General features: G+C 42.8%; 1 protein-coding gene across 1 annotated transcript in view; it reads right to left on the bottom strand.

The window, feature by feature from the left end:
• Window positions 1–645: 645 nt before the first annotated feature.
• Window positions 646–19,230, bottom strand: part of EFHD1 (EF-hand domain family member D1) — a 51,309-nt gene continuing 32,724 nt past the window's right edge. Inside the window, exons 3-4 of the mRNA XM_039347096.1 lie at window positions 2,589–2,723; window positions 646–2,315 (exon numbers count right to left, since the gene is read on the bottom strand). Of these exons, the coding sequence (XP_039203030.1) occupies window positions 2,181–2,315; window positions 2,589–2,723 (270 nt within the window). The 3' untranslated portion in view covers window positions 646–2,180. The remainder of the gene's footprint in view (window positions 2,316–2,588; window positions 2,724–19,230) is intronic.

The raw sequence follows: 19,230 nt of genomic DNA, 5'->3' as shown, positions 1-19,230 counted from the left end.
GGTGGAGCTCAAAGAAAAGCAGTTTAAGCATCTTTCAATGAAATGTGCTGTAATTTGCCATTTATATTTCTTCAGGCTGCCTTCCTGTCTTGGTTTTCTCAAAGGCACTTTCAGTAAACAAGGACCTATCACCAACTTTAAAAAAAGGATTTCCAAAAAAACCCATAAACTCTTTGTTAGCTTTCTAGAAAGGGATCTCTGAAGTTGTGATGCTTGTTGCCTCTGAGTTAACCAAATCAAGAAGGCTAGTTAGAAACTCATTAAACAGAAGCTTCAGCATGCTTGTACTAGTGCATACTCTTTCAGATCACGTCAAAGTAATTTTATAAACAGTGGAAATAGCTGACACTACAGTCAAATACTAAATGACAGAATACATCAAAAGCAAATGAGAATAGTTCAGTGTTGGGCTCATGAGTATTAAGGAATATCCTTTCTGGAGTTCAAACCAGATATATTCATGTGATCATAGCAATAATCCTATGTTATTGACAAAACAACAGTTAATGGGAGTTCCACAAATATACTTTAGTTTTGATATTGACAATAATTATCGATTCATATTTTTCAGATCATAAACGTAAACCCATTTTCGCTAAAGGATGAAACCTTTATATTGATACAGGATTTCAAATTTAGTCACTACCAGTTTTTTAAGTTTTATTTACACAGGTAACACAAAAAAATCAAACTTTGTGAGGTACAAAAACATTTATTATAAACATTTTAGCTAAAGCATGCAATGTTTATCAAATATAATCCGTGGATTTGCAAATATAGTTTTAACTACTAGCAATTCTTTTACCTACTATTATATATTCAACAGGCGGCTTTTTTTATTCTGCACTCACAGTTTAGTATTACAGTGTAAAAAGCTAAATGTGAAAACAAAGAAATAGATAATATATTTGTTTGCAATTTGATGACAAGATTAGTAAAGCAGCAAGCATTTTTCTTTATGTATGTAGACATATACACATGTAAATTCTGTATACAATACAAGCTTGTTGAACTATATTACAGGTTCTGCTTTGAAATCTAGTTTTTCTTGCAAACAAATTGTTGGAACTGGCAAATAATTTCAACATCTTATGAAAGTGGTAACTCTGCAAAAAGGAGTTTAATTCTTAATAAGGATCCACAAGTAGCATGAAGATTTACAGAGTGAAAAACTAATGTGCCCTAAACTATACTGCTCCCTTAATCTCTTATTGATAGAAATTTCGTTACTTGTTAAAACTCGATGACTAAAATACACAGAAAAAGGAAAAAAAAGGTTCTGGTCCCATGCAAATCATATAAAAGAATGTGACCACAAAAGTACAGAACTAAGGCAGAAGACCTAAGATCAGAACTGTTCTTGCTTTGTTACAGAGAAAATAGAAAAAAATTGAATGATGAATGTTGTATCCTTGATATGTATTCAGGACTCTTAAATAGCAGCTTAGATTCAGAAATGGAATTTCATGGAATTTCACTTGTGCAGAATGAATTTCCTGTTTCCTCTTTCCAGATGTAGCCTCTAGTGTCTCTTAAACATTTTCTCATGACTGTCATGGAAAAACTGAGGGGTATTTAAATCTAACTTTGGGGAGAAGTTGAATCAGCAGAATGAAAAAATATAACTGTCATTCAGATAAGAATATTTTTGGATCGCAGCGAAAATCTAATAACTAGAAATTTTCTTTATCCATCCTCCCCAGTACCACCATCAGGAGCTCATTTTTTAATATACAGAGCACTTGGAATTAGAGCATTCCAGCTTATCTGAGAAGCAATTTCTTTTTATGAAAGTAAAACAGAGCCAAACATTATATAAAAAGAAATTCTGAAGAATATAACTATTGAAGCAGGATTGTTTAGAATGACAAAAATGAAATTATCAGTATTCAATTTGTTTATGAGGAGTTTCAGCATCTGCTAATAGGACTTTATTATTAGGACATTTAATTCTTCTAAGCAATTATTATTAAAGTATAAGGCCTACTGGAATTACATCTAGCATTTGCAAATTTCTGAATGCTACCATTGGTGGCACATCCTCCAGCACCTAAACAGGAGCTTCAAAAAGGAAAAGAAAAAGAGGCATCAAATCACTTCTGTTTCCATTTAGGTAAATGTCTAATCACAGACAAAGCTTGTAAGAATGTACACCAATTTCTGGTGACAGACTGTTTCCACTACTGACTGAATGCTGACTTGAGTTCTCGGAAGGCCGCTCTGCGATGCCGTCTTTCCTCTTCCTCACGTTTTCGCTCATCTTGTTCTGCTTTTATTTCTGCTTCAAACTTGCTTCCTGAAGACAAAGCTTGAACCTAAAATTCAGGTATAAAATAGTAATATTGTTATTACCATTGTCACAATTATAAAACACACTGTATTCAGTATCTCATTATAGAGGTATGCAGCTTTTGCAGAGAAAAAAAATGCCCTACATTTGTGAGTAGCATTACAACAGCCACATTCCAAGGTCAGGACAAATATTTGATTTTATTTAAATAAGTTAAATAATAAAATAAAATTCATTTTGTGTCATTATTTTCTACCACATTTAACCATTTGTGGTGACACCTTCCACATATTTTTACCTTTGCTTCAAAAAAAGTTTTGGCTCCTTTTACTCCTTCAAGAGCCACATCTATTTCAGAGAGCTTTGCTAAAGCCATCAATCCACTGTCTTCTTCAAGTTCCCCAGCAGCAGCTTTATGGAAAATCAGGAGAAACTACAGGGGGAAAAAGACAATGGGAAATTATTTAGAAAAAAATAAATAAAATTAAACTCCAAGTTTAAGATTGGAGATTCAAAATTAAAAATTCTGCATTTATTCAGAAAGTGTATTTGTTTAGGATCCAAGTAGATAAAGATTTATGGCTAAATCATCCCTTATTTAAATGTTTATTTAAAAGCTCCCATAACTATAGCAACTGTAGACCTATACATACAGAGGACACTACACTGGGGAAGATTGGGTTAACATTTTTCTGCAATGTTACTTCCCTTACTCCTCCCACTCAAATGTTGGCAACAGCAATTGGTATCTGTGAGCAACTGCTTAGTACTTTAAGCAGCACCAGATAGTAGTGATACAGCCAATACTGTAAAATAGTTCCCATTAATGCCTTAATGGCAATTTTTGCTTAGTCTAGGACATGGGTAGGCAACCTTGGCTTTTATGACTCGTGGACTTCAACTCCCAGAATTCCATGCTGGCTCAGGAATTCTGGGAGTTGAAGTCCACAAGTTATAAAAGAGCCAAGGTTGCCTACCCCTGGTCTAGGACATTGACTGGAATTTTTTTAAAAAGGCCCATTCTGCTGAAACATTGCCATCACAGTCTGGTTAAATCCACCAGGGCCTACTGACAGAGAAGGAGACCCATCAGATAAATTTTTTGTCCCAACTCCCCCACAAACAACTAAAAAGAACATGTAACCTACAGCTTCTCTAAGGAAGGCTATTAAAAATAAATAATTTATAGGACAGACATAAAGAATGTACTTTTTATATCCCTTATTCTGATGAGAAACCCAAGACCAAAGATAAGTTTAAAAGAAGACCAAAGACACTATTAAATTTTAGAGTACTTTTTTATTCAAAATTATTGCTTCTAGTTAGATTATATTTCAAATTTCAATATATCCATACATTAAATGGATTTCAATTGTATTTCCACTTTACATAGAGACAAATTATAAACCTTTAGCAGATAAAACCACAAAGTAATTTATCAAGTTCTACAGAGAATTCTGGCTACATTTACTACATATAATGGATAGTACTGATTTCACTATTATGTGCGGAATTCATATTTTTTTCACTAGGGGACAGTAGAATCTACATTAATGATACCAATAATTCTATTTTTTTAATCAGGAAGTTAAACATCTGGCAGAACTGTTTGTTCCCAAGCTTTCATTCTTTTTTCCAGTAGCTTACTAATATAGCATTTGAAATAAAAATTTAAAAAATTCCCTAAATGCCCCAGGGATGGGTGGGGAAGATTACAAAACTGCTAGATTGTTTCAGCCCATAGTTAGAATGGGTGTATTCATCCAACCACATAGTACTATTTGCTGGGACAGTATTTAACAATTCCTCAGTGAGTCACATTCTCCGGCTCAACATGCCTGTAAACAAACGACTTTGCCATGATGATGAAGTCATTACTCACTGCAATACAGTTCAGAGTCTGAAGATTACTGTAGGATGGAGGGCCTGAGCTACACAATGAATCTCTGGGTTATCCTCTCAGAATATCAGTTTTTTCCTAATATTAGACAACCTACAGAAGCTTTCATGCAGTGGGAAAAATGAACAATTATGAAGATGTCTTCTTGGAGGAAATTGGTAATTTAATCCCCTTGAGTATTTTGGGTTGTTTCCCATAACAACTAGAGGACGTGAATGTGTCTTATTTCAAGACAAATCATGAGTCATCCCATCTTAACATTGTGCCTTCCTCCATGGCTTGGTTAAATTACTAGTACAATCTATCCATTCTTGAGTTGTCAGATTAAATTTGCATAAAATATCTCTATTGGCAATATCTATCCTGCCTCTATAGTATCAGTTCAACTTTACTGCCAAATGGTAATGCCTTAATTCCAATTGTGCAATAATGGAAAGCCATTAATTGAATCATCTCCCACCTCTTTCACACACAAACATACACACAGAAAGACAGACAGAATATTTCAATATAAAAATATACAAAATTAAAATATTAAGATGGGTGGCTGATAGATGCCTAGAAAGCTAAGCCATCTATTAAAATCTGGTATTTCTGAAGCCATTAAACGGTGATCAGTGGAATGAATGGACTGCTCAGTTAAGTAGGACAGACTCTCTAGTTTTGCACTAGATAGTTCCCCCGTGTGACAATAAGCAGGGCAGCAGGCTTGACCATAGGCTTGATTTTTTTTTAAGAGGGCTCAGCCTGCCTCAAAACAAGTTTATCAAACAGCCAACCTCCCACCTTTCATGCAACTCTGGCAATTAGCTTCTGGATGAGCTTGTTTCTGCTATCGAAGTAGGCGCACCTGGTGGCTGATTATCAGAGCTGCCCAGTGCAGTCTCTCTTGTTTTACTGGACAACTCACCTCATCAATCAAATGACAGGTGGTTTCAATAGTAAGTTTTATAGTCTTTCAAAACTATAAAATTAATTTTAATTCTCTCTGGAGAATTAAAAAAAAATGGAGCAGAGGAAATTGCCCAGAGCCAAAGTAAAGTGTGTCAGAATATACTCACTATTACATCGTCATGGGTCACTGCTGGCTTAATAGACAACTATTTTAGAGCAGAGCAGAGCTAAATATTATTTCTGCCTGTCTCATTCATGGGCTGGAATGTGATAAAGGCAAAGCCAAGGGAATTTGGCAGATAGTCTAGTGGTTAAGGCACTAGAGGGAGTTCTAGTCCTGCCTTAAGCATAAAGCCAGAGGGTGAATTTGGGTCAATTTCAGCCTAATCCACCTCACAGGGTGGTTGTTGTGGGGAAATAGGAGGATGTCAGAGTAGTAGGTATGCTTGCAACCTTGAGTTTACTCTCATTACTAACATCTAGGTGACTGAGCTGGGAAGGTAATTTCTAGCAATTGTACACACCTGGAATGCTGGTGTGGCTCAATATTTGGATAGAGGGAGTTTTGAACTTGATGGCTGACCACAAAGCCATTGAATGTCATCATCTCAACCCTTGTTTCAGATTTTTATCATCTCAGCATGATAAAGATGTTCTTGATGGAGGGAGTTTATTTTCTGCCATAGTTGCAATGGCAAGCTCATAGAAATAGAACAATATGGTTTATTTCTTGATATAACAGGGACAAGAAACTGACTTTTGTAAGAAACTAGGTATAGAGTTGATAGAACTGCAATGATCTGTACAAGAATTGCCTTGGTAAGCAATATAAAGCTGTTGTCAAGATTTGGAACATTTTAAACATGTAGGCCGGCTTCTGAAATCCTTTGCTGAAGAACAGAATACATAGTTAGCCAAATTAAAGCTATTTTGCCATTGGGGAAAATCCATTAATTTAGGAGTAATAAACATGATTTTGCCAGTCTCTGCATGTAAATCATGTTTATTACTCCTAAATTAATGGATTTTCCCCAATTCATTGGTCTAATTCATGAACAAACAGAACTACAGTGCAAGGAAGCTGGTACAAGCATAAAGTTTAGCAGCTTATCCATGTTGGCAATCTCGTGTCAATAATGATTTATTAACTGAAAAATGTACAGAATCTAACTGAGAAAGCATCCCAGTTAAATTATGTACATGTAGTCCTCGACTTACAACTGATTGCTTAGCAACCATTCAACATTATATTATAGTGGACTCCCCAAAAGCTACTTAGATCCAGTTCCAAAGGTCTAGCTGCTGCAGGGTGCCTGCAATTGTTCACTCTTACAACCAACTATAGGGATGCTGCAGTGCCCCCCGCCTATCTTCCTACTCTCTACTGCAGAAGTCCCCAATCTTTTGGGTGCCAGGGACCAGTTCTGTGGAAGGAGGTTTTCCACAGACTGGAGAGTGCATGGTTTTGTGTGCTGCCTGCATCTTGCCAATGAGGCTTTGCTTGTTTGTTTGGCCCGGTTGCTAGCATGCCGCGGACCAGGGGTTGGGGACCCCTGCCCTATGGGGTTTCCTGTAGGCTTGAGGCCTGCTTCACCACTGGGCCCCCACCCTCCTTCTCACTTACATTTGAAGATTTCCGGAGCATAGGTTAGGGAAGGAGGATAGGCCACTCTGTTCCTGGGCCGTGTGGCACAATTCTGGAAATGGATGCCATTTTTAGGATAGCCACATTCAATTGTGTCCACTCTGAAAATGGTGGTTACTTTCAGGATCTCACTATATGGCCCAGGAATGGAGCAGCCTTCACTCTTTCTCTAATCCCAGCTCCAGAGATCTTTGAAAGCTAAGTGCATAATTAGTGACATGGGATAAGGAAAGGGGTGTGGAGCTTGGTGGAGTGGGAAGCAAGCCCAAGGCCTGCAGGAACACTGAGGGGCAGGAAGTGGAGGTACTTTAGGGGGTAGGAGACCTGGCTTAAAATAAGATCTTCATACAATACTTTCACAAGAAACCTTCCTTATATATTTATTATTAACAAGAAGATCTTTAAATTTAGTGGCACCTTAGTTCACAGAATACAAATCTAGCCCAGTATGTATACTGGCATAGCTGTTTGTAGGGGAACTATAGTTCTCAGGATTACCAGGCAGATTTCCCCCATTTGGCCACAATAGAGAAATACATTGTAATACCCTTTGACAGAGCAAAAAAGAGAGGCACATGGGAATAACTCATCTAAACAGCTGGAAGAGGTCAGATGGGAGCTGCCAAATCCAGATCATCTCTACGCACAGGAATAGAAAAAGTTCTCCCTGGATAAGTAGCTAGTGATTCACATGACTTTTTAGAGATTCTTCACAATATTATACCAGTGTTCATGAATATAATCCGTACAATCTGTATATGTTCAGGTATCAACTTAAATCACATCACTTTTCAGAAAACAAAGAAAGCAACATATTTGTAGCTAAGCTTCAAATCAAGATACATCACATTCTAGTGCTTAAAGGTACTAAAATAAGGTACCCTTTAGAATTCTCAGAGAAGGGGCGTTGTCTTACCTGAACGCCTTTTCTCAGCATGGAGATGGAGAATCCACCAATGGGTTTGTCTGCCTGCTCTTGAGACCAAGTTAGCCAAGCTTGACACGCACCCTGTTGCTAGGGGATCCCAATCTTGACGAAGGCGAAAGCGGCTGATGCGAGGACGAGGTGTTGGCTCTCAAACCCCTAATACCGGCCTAATTGACCTTAAGGCTGGGTGTGGATTCTCCATCTCCGTGCTGAGAAAAGGCATTCAGGTAACACAACACCCCTTCTCCAGCACAGGAGATGGAGAATCCACCAATGGGACATACCAAAGCCTCACTATCCCAATGGGTGGGAAACAGATAGCCAGCTCTATGTCCCCGGAGACCACCTGCTGGGGGACCCTCCGACCAAAGGAGGCGTCCACTGAAGCAAAGCGATCAATCCTATAATGGCATACAAATGGGAAGGGTGAAGACCATGTCACAGTCCTGCAAATCTCCTCGATGGACACCTGAGTGGCCCATGCCGCAGAGGTCTCAGCGCTGTGAGTGGAGTGGGCTGTGATATGACTAGGAGCTGACAGAGAAGAAGACTGGTATGCCTCCGCAATCCAAGCCCTGATCCATCTGCCTATGGTGGAAGCGGACACCTTCTGCCCCAGGGAAGCTGGGAGGAAGGAAATAAAGAGGGCCTCAGACTTGCGAAAAGGTGCCGTGCGCTTGATGTAACGCCGCAGAGCCCTGCGGATGTCCAGTGTGTGCCATTGCCACTCCAAGTCATGGGAAGGATTGGGGCAAAATTTAGGCAAAATGACTTCCTGTGCCCTATGGAAGAGTGAGTTGACCTTGGGCACGAAGGTGGGATCCAACCGAAGGACCACCCGGTCCCGGTGGAAGATACAAAGATCGTTCCTGATCGAGAGCCAGCTCGGAAATACGTCTGGCTGACGTGATGGCGACCAGGAATGCGACCTTGTGAGATAAGGTCCATAATGGTATAGTAGTAATGGGCTCAAAGGGCGGTTTCGTAAGTGCACGAAGCACACGAGGCAGCTCCCAAGAGGGATACCTGTGTACCACGGGAATCCTAGTGTTGCATGCGCCCTTGATGAAGGCGCGTATCCTAGGATGGTGACCTAGAGGGACTGAATTTGCGCAAGTGAGCAACGTTGATAGGGCCGCCACCTGTCAACGAATGGTTGCAGGGGCCAGGCCTCTGTCCAGACCATCGAAAAGGTAGTCTACAATCTGAGGAATAGTCAATTTGTAAACATCCATTGGCACCAATGGCAAAATTTTTTCCAGGTGGAATTATAAATGCGATTGGTCGCCGGCCAAGAGAGGCCTGAATCATAATGATTGCCCATGGTGAAAACAACTCAAGTCATGATCCTGCGCTCAATCGCCAGGCGCCTAACTGTAACCACTAAGGGTCTGGATTTTGGAGGACCCCCTGGTGTAAGGACAGGTGATGCGGGGGAATCTTCCATGGGGAAGAACAAGAGAGATTCATTAGGTTGGCAAACCAGGGCCTCCGTGGCCAGTATGGGGCCACAAGGATCACTTCCGACTGCTCCTGGAGCAGTTTACGGATGGTTGCCGGGATAAGCGGGAGGGGGGAAGGCATAAAATAGGCCCTCCGGCCACAGAGTCCGCAGGGCGTCCATCCACCCCTGGGAAGTAATAGTGGGAGAAGTACCTGGGGAGTCAGGCATTGCTCGATGACGCGAATAGGTCGAGGACCGGTTGGCTGAACCTTTGGGATATCTCTGAGAAAAGATCTGGATGTAGGCCCCATTCCGAGGGATTTACCGTAGAGTGACTCAGAAAGTCTGCCTGCCGGTTCTTCTCCCCTGAGATGTGCTTGGCCCTGAGGAAAGCCAAGTTGAACTCTGCCCAGGATCCCAGCAACTGGGCCTCGGACATGTGGGACCTGAACCTGGTGCCCCCGCCTGTTCACGTGGGCCTTGGACGCCATGTCCATAAGGACTAATACGTAACGGCCTCTGATCCGGTGGTGGAATTGGCAAAGAGCTAAGTAAATGGCCCTGAGTTCCAGCCAGTTGATGTTGTGTCTCAAATCTGCGTGGGACCAACGGCCCTGCGCAAACTGAGACTGTAAGTGGGCTCCCCAGCCGAACAGGCTGGCGTCTGTTGTGATTGTGAGGCGGTCGGGCTCCTTGAAAGGTGATCCCTTGGTAACCGCGTGTGAGAACCATCAGCAAAGAGACCTCAGGGTTTTGACCGGGAGCTTCATCTGCTGGCTGGATGCGCTGGCGTTCAACCGCTGGAACGGTAGAAGGAACCACTGGAGATCCCGCAAGTGGAGTCTGGCCCAGGGAACTATGGCTAGGCAGGAAACCATTTTTCCTAGTAGTTAAGAGAGCAAGACTAGTGGGACAGTGCGGTTCTTATACACTCGGCGAGCTAGGTCCCTGATGCTGTCCAACCGCTCCTGGGAAAGACAGACCATACAGTTTGTGGTGTCTATGATGGCTCCCAGGTGCAGAAGTTTGGATGAGGGAACCGTCTGGCTTTTCCGGAAGTTCACCGAGAACCCGTGCTGTTGGAGGACCCGAATCGTTAGGTCCAGGTCCGACTGGGCCACCCAGGAGGAGGACATTTGGATCAAGATGTCATCCAGGTAGCACTGGATGCGTACTGGTACCTTCTATAGATGGGCGGCCAGCACAGCCAGGATCTTGGTGAACACCCTGGGCGCCAAGGAAAGGCCAAACAGGAGGGCCCTGTATTGGAAGTGATGGCCCCTGTAACAGAACCTAAGGAACTGCCGGTGAATGGAAGGATGGGGATGTGGAGATACACTTCCGTGAGGTCTATGGACACCAGGAAGTCTTCCTGTCTGATGCCTCCCAGGATGGACTGGAGTGATTGCACCTTGAATTTTTTGTATGTGATGTAATAATTCAGACCCTTGAGGTCTAGAATTGCCCTCCATCCTCCCGAGGCTTTGGGAACCACGAAGAGGATGGAATAGAATCCCCTTCCCTTTTGATCTGGCAGTACCGGTTTTATGGCCTGTATTTCCAAAAGATGATGAATGGCCTCCTGCATAAGCCCCCGCTTGATTGAATCCCGAGATATGGGGCAGGTGATGAAATGACCCGGGGAACTGGCCAGAAATTCTAGGGACAGGCCAAACTGGATGGTTTGCAAGAGCCAGGCATCCATGGTTGTAAGTTCCCACTGATGGAAGAAGTGGGCTAGTCTGTCCCCTATGGGAAGTGCAACATGGGAGTCACTTGGACCTTCTGTAGGGGCGTCCTGCCCCTCGAAATGGCCATTTGCTCTGGTTTTGCTGCCTGGGCCAGAAGCCCGTCTTATCATATGGACGGTCCTGCCTGGGCGTAAAAGGCCGGGAGGGTTGGGCGGCTCCCTGGGTCGATGCTGGCCGAAAGGATGGCCTACGGGAATAAGGAGTGGGTCGTTTGTCAGGCTGCTTGGTAAGGTGAGCCATGACTTTCTGCTTGTCCTTGTTTTCCACAAGGTACAGATTCAGGGCCTCCACAAAGAGGTGGTTGCCTTGGTAGGGGGCAGTTGCGAGACGCCATTTGGCCTTGGTGTCAGCCTGCCAGTGCTTGAGCCATAGCATTCTCCTGGCCGTGACGTTGGAAGCTAAGGACCTGGAAGCAAAGTTGGCCAACTGTTAAGTTGCGTCCGACGCATACTCTGTCACCGCAACCATTTTGCTTAGGTCTTGATGGGTCCAAATGTCCTCGGGGGGAGTCTGGCCTGAAGCTGACGGAGCCATAGGAGGCTGGTTCAGACAAAAAAGGATGCACAAGAGGCCGTTTTAATTGCCCACGCAGCTGATTGATGGGTCTTTCGGAAAGTTAAGTCCCATTTTCTGTCCTCTGGTTTAAGCGCTTCAGCCATGTCCCCGGAAACCGCAGTCTGGACACGAGAGGGGTCCAGGCTTCGTCCACCTTTGGTACCTCCAGGGCCTCGGTTAGGTCTGTAGAGTACTAAATATCTTTTTGTCTGTTCCATCTATGGAGAGGAAAGATGATGGGGAAACCCATTGTTTCTTAACCCCTTTAAGAAATATAGAAGGACAGGGAACATGGTGCTGGGCTGCCACAGTTTCGAAGAAAACCGGATTCGGGCTCACATTGGATGTGGCTTGAGGCTGAGGGAACTGATCGGACCCTATGTTGGCCGTCGTGGTGGCTTTGCAAAGCAAGGGAAGAAACAGAGCCGGATTAAATAGGCCTCCTGATGGGGAGGGGTCTGGGGGAAGCTCTTCCTCCTCTGACAAGTTGAAATCTGGCTGGTCACCTCCCGTCAGGACAAGTAGTCACTGATTGAGGAACGGGCAGGAGACGTGGGTTCCTGTTATATGGCAATCCCTGCTGGAGGTACATAAGGCGGAATAACAGAGGTAGAAGCCTTCTGTCCGAGCAGGTGGTAAGACTGCCACAAGTACACGGTCTACAACCTTAGAGAGCAGGGCCTCAAGGTGGCCATCGGACAAAATGTCCCCTGAGTCCGGCAGCCCTTGGGGGCTGAGCCTGATGGAAGCATAGGAGGCTGGTAGCCATGTCCTGAGCTGCCACTGAAGAGGGACGATGTGTGGCGGGGGCTTCTGCCAATGACCACACACCCTGAGCAGAGACCGAAGGACCAATAGGGAGGTCAAATTCAGGGACTGCCAATTGATCCGTCTGTGTTCTGGCCTATCTCTGCGCTCTGAAGAACTCCTTCTCCAGAGCCTGGTGCCTACAGCTGGCTTGCTTCTCCGCCAACTTGAAAGGCTTTTTGAGGGTGGCCTTAGCCTTGTTCTTGAGCTTGCCTGCTGCCTCCTGTTTGGAGGTTTTGTGCCGGCCGAACCTTGAGGATGGGGAGGCGGTGCTCATGATTGAGGTACCGTGGAATCCTCCATCCTAGTCAAGCTATCTCAGGGAACCTGAGGGGGAGCTCTGGCAGGCAAGCAGTTGGCGGGAAGATTAATTGGAGCAAGTAATATGGACTGCTCCCCAACTACCTGACCAGGTAATAAGTCTCTCTGGGGCTTAGGTCACGGCTGTGAAGGTAAGACCGAAGGCACGGTTGGGATCTGCTATGGGCTCCGCCCGGAGGCCTTAGGTCCTCAGTCAAGGTGCACCAGAAAGCCCAATGAAGGATGCAGAGGACCTGAAGGGAAGGCCTGGCAGAGGAGCTGTTAAAAGAAGGTTCACTCATGAGTTCAAGATGGGGGCCTTAGATCAAAATGGCGGCCTGAGTAAATTGGGGCGAGGCTTGTATCAGCGGGCTGAGAATGGCTGAGCACCCATCTACTCCAGCTGAAGACTGCAGAAGCACTGAGAAGCTTAATTACTGGCAGCCCTAAGAAGCAATGATCCGCGCAGGGAGAGAAGAAAAGGGTCTGCAACTGCAGTCAGGCCGTCAGTGAGTGAAATTGGATGATTGGCTATAAAAGGGAACTGCGTGGCATGGCTAAAATGGCAGCCACGGTGGTAAAGCCAGGAGCCCTTCCACTGACCCCGCTGACTGAAATTTGAAGGCAGGTAGAATTTGGACAGGATTCCCTTTAAAGGGCAAATGGCTCAGTTTTAATCTTCGGTGCCTTCGGCGGCACCCAAAATGGCAGCCGCAACTTGACGGGCATTGGGGAAGCTGTCTGAAGCCTTGTGGCACAAACGTAGGAGGTTGGAGCAGCAGCGCCGAGTGCTGCGCGAGGAATCCCACAAGATTGAGGGGGGATGGGAGGGAAATTGCCCAGAGCCCTGGGGAAGGAGAGACGGAGCAGTCACCCCCCCAACCAAGCCTCAGATCATCCGATCTGAGGCAGCGCTGATCCCAGAGCTTCTGGAGGACAGTTGGGGTGAGGAGAGGAGCAAAGGAATCCACTAAGCTGAGATGAAATTAACTGAGGGAAAGGAGAATCCAACAATGGAAATATATCTGCTAGCTAAGTAATCAGAGTCTCTTGAAATCAGAGAGCCAAGACATGACATGTCTTCAAGAGCTTGAGACCAAGTCAAGACTGGGATCCCCTAGCAACAGGGGGCGTGTCAAGCTTGGCTAACTTGGTCTCAAGAGCAGGCAGACAGAGAAAACCCATTGATGGATTCTCAATCTCCTGTGCTGGAGAACAACTGTCATCCCAGAAACCTCTGACATGAATAAATTCCTCTTGGAAGAATCTAAGACAACTTGCACTTGCAAGTCTACATATTACTAGGTTACAAATGCAGATTCTATTTTGCTCTCTGCTAGAAAGGTTACAAGTTCTGAGCTGCAGAATTGAGGATGACCACTAGGTGGTAGGAAAATACTAGAATTTTCTATCATTTTGCAAAAACTAGTGTCTGCAGCCCAGATCTGGTAGCCCTAGGGTTAGTGATAACCTTTTTAGGAAAAAAAAAAAAGGGAGAGCCCAAAGAACAAATCAAACATTTCACAGCAAAAAACAGACATTCAGCCTGTGCTTTGAAATATAGAACAGTGTTGTTAACAATAAGAAAAACCACAGACACATAGTTATTATTCCTGATGAAATAAATTATTTGTAGCAAGTTTGTTGTTTTATATGCTTGTTATTCACTTTGAGATCTGGTCTGGAATAGTATGTGGCAATTAGTTACACATTGATAGAGTGATAATTGGAAGAAGTAAAAATTAACTTTATTAAATACCAGATGTAAAAATAGATTGGAATAAATTACCATTACAAAACTATAGAATACAACAGCCCAGGGAATTTCCATGCCTTTTCCCCAGTAGCAGTAAGTTTACAGCAATATTCAGCCTAAAAATCAGGCAATGTAGTACAGCTACATGTGACCAACAGCAAACACATTCAATGCTTATGAAACATAAAGTGCTTGCTAATATACAAGATGAAATTTATTTGTTCTTCCATGTCTGAACATTGCTTTCATCTCATCCCTAACTAGCCACTTCTGAGATACCCCTAAGTGGCCCTTAAGTGTTCTGATGTTAAACTGGTGCTTTTCCCACAGCAAACCGTGTCTATCCTTCCATATGCACTCAGTGTTCTTTCAAAAATGCACCCCTGTAAGTTCATCCTGTGATTAACAAACGTCCTCCCCAAGGCTGGTGACAATTATAAACAGGGAGGAGAGCAAAGTGGCTTTACCTAACCTGCTCTGCACACCCAAAATCAGGACTCCACCATAGGACAGAAAGCAGGACAGGGATCAGCAGCAAGAAAATAATATAATGTAGTATTGCCATTACAGTTTATTATTTACTCAAGATCAAGTGAATAATACTGAGATGAACTACACTGAATGGCTTTAAGACTTCTTTTTTATTATTATAGTAACACATCAACATGAAGTCGTAACTTTGACTTCCAAGTACCGTATATGCCGGCATATAAGGCGACCCGGCGTATAAGACGACCCCCATCTTCGACACCGAGTCGCATGCCTAGAAAGTCGTCTTATACGCCGGAAACTACCAGTATTTCCGGCATATAAGACGACTTGGCGTATAAGACGACCCCCGACTTTGGCACCGATTTTAACCCTTGCAAAAGTCGTCTTATACGCCGGAATATATGGTAATTCAATTATTTTGACTATTACATCTCAAAGTAGTCATTTATGAATTAAAACAAAAAATGAGAAATAAATATTCAGGTTAAATCCAAAATCCAGTTGACTAGCCTTTTTATTTGTTCCACATTAACTCTAATAGAGCTGTTTCAAGAAATGATCTGGCCTTTTATTATACCAGTCCCCTACTCCGCCAACATCTATGCTATAGCTATACCAGAATGGTAGGAATTTCCTTTGCCCTTTAAGGTAAACCAATTAGGAATATTATGTACGTAGATCAGTACTACTTTTATTGTTAAGTTGCAGTAACAGAATCTTCCAAGTATGAATGTGTTTTCCCCCACCCACTTTCCCTTTATCTCCTTTCATTTGACCATTTTCTTGGTAGCAGCTCTTCCTCCTGCCCTTCAAGATCATTCCCTGTACACCTTGCTAGTAGTCTTGGGAGATTTAAAACTATCTTCCCTTGTGAGGAGTCTGGAGTGATCTAGGAGTTCATGGTCATCATAACAACCATGGACCTAATCCACGTTATTGAGGCTTGCATGTATATAAGAGATCACACACTAGATTTGTTTCTCACTTCTCAAAAACATAATCTGAAAATGGGAAGTACTGAACTTTATCCCTTGTTAGGGACAGATCACTTTCTGATTGCTATGGAGTTTTGGGGAGAAACTCCCTTCCTCTCAGCCTTTAAGATAGGTCAAGTCAAGAAACTATTTCCAAGAACCTTTGGAACTTTATTGTTATATAATATAACAATACAGTATTGAATGCCTAGCAGTGTCTCTATCTCCTCATACCAAAAAGATTCAGGACATGGCAATTCACAGCATTTGGCAGACAAAACAATTCATGTTCAAGAGATGAGAAAGGGCACTTCAAAACAGCACTTTGAAAATGTTCTGTGCAAAATCTGATTAATAATAATAATAATAATAAGTTGGAAGGGACCTTGGAGGTCATCTAGTCCAACCCCCTGCTCAGGCAGGAAACCCTATACCATTTCAGACAAATGGCTGTCCAGTCTCTTCTTAGAAACTTCCAGTGTTGGAGCATTCACCGCTTCTGGAGGCAGGTAGTTCCACTGGTTAATTGTTCTAATTGGCAGGAAGTTTCTACTTAGTTCTAGGTTGCTTTTCTCCTTGATTAGTTTCCATCCGTTGCTTCTTGTCCTGCCTTCAGGTGCTTTGGAGAATAGCTTGACTCCCTCTTCTTTGTGGCAGCCCCTGAGATATTGGAACACTGCTATCATGTCCCCCCTCGTCCTTCTCTTCATTAAACTAGACATACCCAATTCCAGCAACCGTTCCTTATATGTTTTAGCCTCCAGTCCCCTAATCATCTTTGTTGCTCTTCTCTGTACTCTTTCTAGAGTCTCAACATCTTTTTTACATCGTGGTGACCAAAACTGGATGTAGTATTCCAAGTGTGGCCTTACCAAGGCATTGTAAAGTGGTATTACTTCACATGATCTTGATTCTATCCCTCTGTTAATGCAACCTAGCACTGTGTTGGCTTTTTTGGCAGCTGCAGCACACTGCTGGTTCATATTTAAGTGATTGTCCACTAGGACTTCAAGATCTCTCTCGCAGTTACTACTATTGAGTAAGGTACCTCCTATACTACACCTGTACATTTGGTTTTTCTTGCCTAAATGTAGAACCTTACTTTTTTCACCATTGAATTTCATAAGATTCTTCCCAATTGAGAGGAAAATTGTGGGTCTCCTCATATTTGAGATCTAGTCCTAGAGCAGGGGTGTCAAACTCAATTTCACTGAGGGCCGCATCAGCATTGCGGTTGCCCTGGGGGGGGGGCGGGTATGGTCAGAGTGGTGCAGCTTACTGGGTGGGCGTGGATGAAGTGGGTGTGGCTACTGGGTGGGCGTGGCCAGTTCTACATCATTCACGTCAAGGGTGCCTATGGGGGCCTGGGCAGGAGTGGGACAGATCTGAGGGTCTCTGGCAGAAGGGGGTGGGACTGGGGCAAGTACCAAGATGGCCACCACAAAATTGTATATTGGCTCCCAGCTGGCCTGGGTCAGGGCCAAGGCAGCGGGGGCCATTCCCTCACTGTTTCCAGGATGGCTTCGTGGGCTACATGAAATCACTTTGCAGGCCACATCTGACCCCCAGGCCTTGTGTTTGACATGTCTATCCCAGAGTGAAGGAATTTATTAATACCAATCTATCCTTGCCCCAAACTGTTCCTTCCAGATTCCAGTTCCTTGACTACAACAGGCTACATTTCCATTTAGAGAGTTGTACGAGTATACTATTTGCAACTTGGCAAAATCAAATAATTTGTATGTAGTTCTCTGGCTTTTATATTCAGGGAGATCCAAACTAAATGTACATAAGAACCAATGCTTTGGTCATCTTCACAAAGCACTTCTCCTTAATTATATAACAAAAATGTAATCTCACAGTATATTGCCAGATTCCTTGGCTGTCTGAGATTTGTCAAGCAGTCTCTTATGGATATCTGACAATTTGGTGTCACTTTACATTACAAATATTAAACAATTTAAACCATTATTGTAGGTGCATGTCTATGAAATTCAACTAATGTCAGCCTACTGCTAAATTTTAATACATGATTCCAGAGGGGTTTTGAGTGAAGGTTTTTTTAAAGTGATTTCCTTAAAACTTCTGTTCCATAAAGAATGGTTTTTACAATGCATGTAGGATATCTGAAAAAAAGAGGCACTTGCTTTGTCCAGAACTATGTACCATGTCATAGCATCTGAAATTGGAGAACATTATTTGGATGTCTTTGCGTAGTACTCAGCAAATGAATACTGCCTACTTTTGTAGGGGATAAAAGGCTCTTCCTGTCCCCACAAAAGTAGATCAAATCCAAAACTCAACTTCACAAGAAGACTAGAAGTATACTTTACTGTAGGCTAAAATAACAAAATTTCACAAGTCTGATTGTACTTCTCCTTCCTTCCCTCTTATATTTTAGTGAGTCATGCAGAGGCCAACCTGATTCTTGTTCCAAGGACTTAAGCAATACTTTGGGTCTTTTTTGCTTGCAAAATGCTTCTGAACATTTCTTCAAGTTTCCTTCCCTGACTGTGTGTGCATACAATTCACCCTTTAATTCTTAATTTCAACAAATGAATGGACCTCGTATGGATAAAATATTATTTATGTGCCAAACATGGTTCAGAAAACACCCTTTGAATTGTCTTCTGATTCTGCTTTGTATATTATAGTAATCTCTAGTTTGCCCAATGCAGAAAGTGTCTGAGTGATTGGAGCATACAAGGGGAAGGAGGAAGAGGAGGAGAATAGGAGATTTATAAATCTATGGCATGTTCCCTACAGTCCAGCCATGGTTCTTACACAATATGCTGAGTCAAAACTAAGCAAATTTAAGCATATCTTAGTGTTTAGTAAGAACAATCCCAATATTTTATTTCTTTATTTTATTTTTATCTTTATCTTATTATTTTTCATATTTATTATTTTTATAAATAACTCAAGGTGGTAAACATATCTAATATTCATTCTTCCTCCTGTTTCCCCCACAACAACCATCAGGTGGGATGGGCTGACAGAGAGTGACCTAGTCACCTTTCATGTCTAAGGCAGAAATAGAATTCAGTCTCCTGATTTCTAGCGTTTTATGTTTTATGTTCCATTGTTTCCTGCATGGCTTAGTGCAATATGTACTCCCAGCATTAAAGTACATTTTAATCCTCGTTTAGGCATGGAAGCCAGCTGGGTGGCTTTGGATCACCTCTTTTTCAGCTCAATCTAACTCACAGGGCTCTAGTTGTAGGGAAAATAAGAATAGGAGTATTATGCACTCCACTCCGAATCTCACAAAATAAAGGCAGGATATAAATCTGATAAATAACTAGATTACTGTTAAGTAACCATTAGTTAACATGCTATACAAGTCAGGTAATACTGCAGACTTTGGATTTCAATATCTTTAAAGCACAAGATTTCCATATTTTAAATTTTAAGCTGGATAGGGGAGATGTATAAATAGCAAATTCTAATTCTTTGGAATTCCTTTGGGAAATTATGTCCTTGAATATCCTCTT

The sequence above is a fragment of the Crotalus tigris genome, unplaced genomic scaffold, assembly GCF_016545835.1.
Source record: "Crotalus tigris isolate CLP2741 ecotype Arizona unplaced genomic scaffold, ASM1654583v1 scf7180000018053.2689490, whole genome shotgun sequence".
In the NCBI taxonomy this organism is placed as follows: domain Eukaryota; kingdom Metazoa; phylum Chordata; class Lepidosauria; order Squamata; family Viperidae; genus Crotalus; species Crotalus tigris.
Note: the sequence above shows the minus strand (reverse complement) of the source record. Positions and strands in the feature narration are given on the sequence as shown.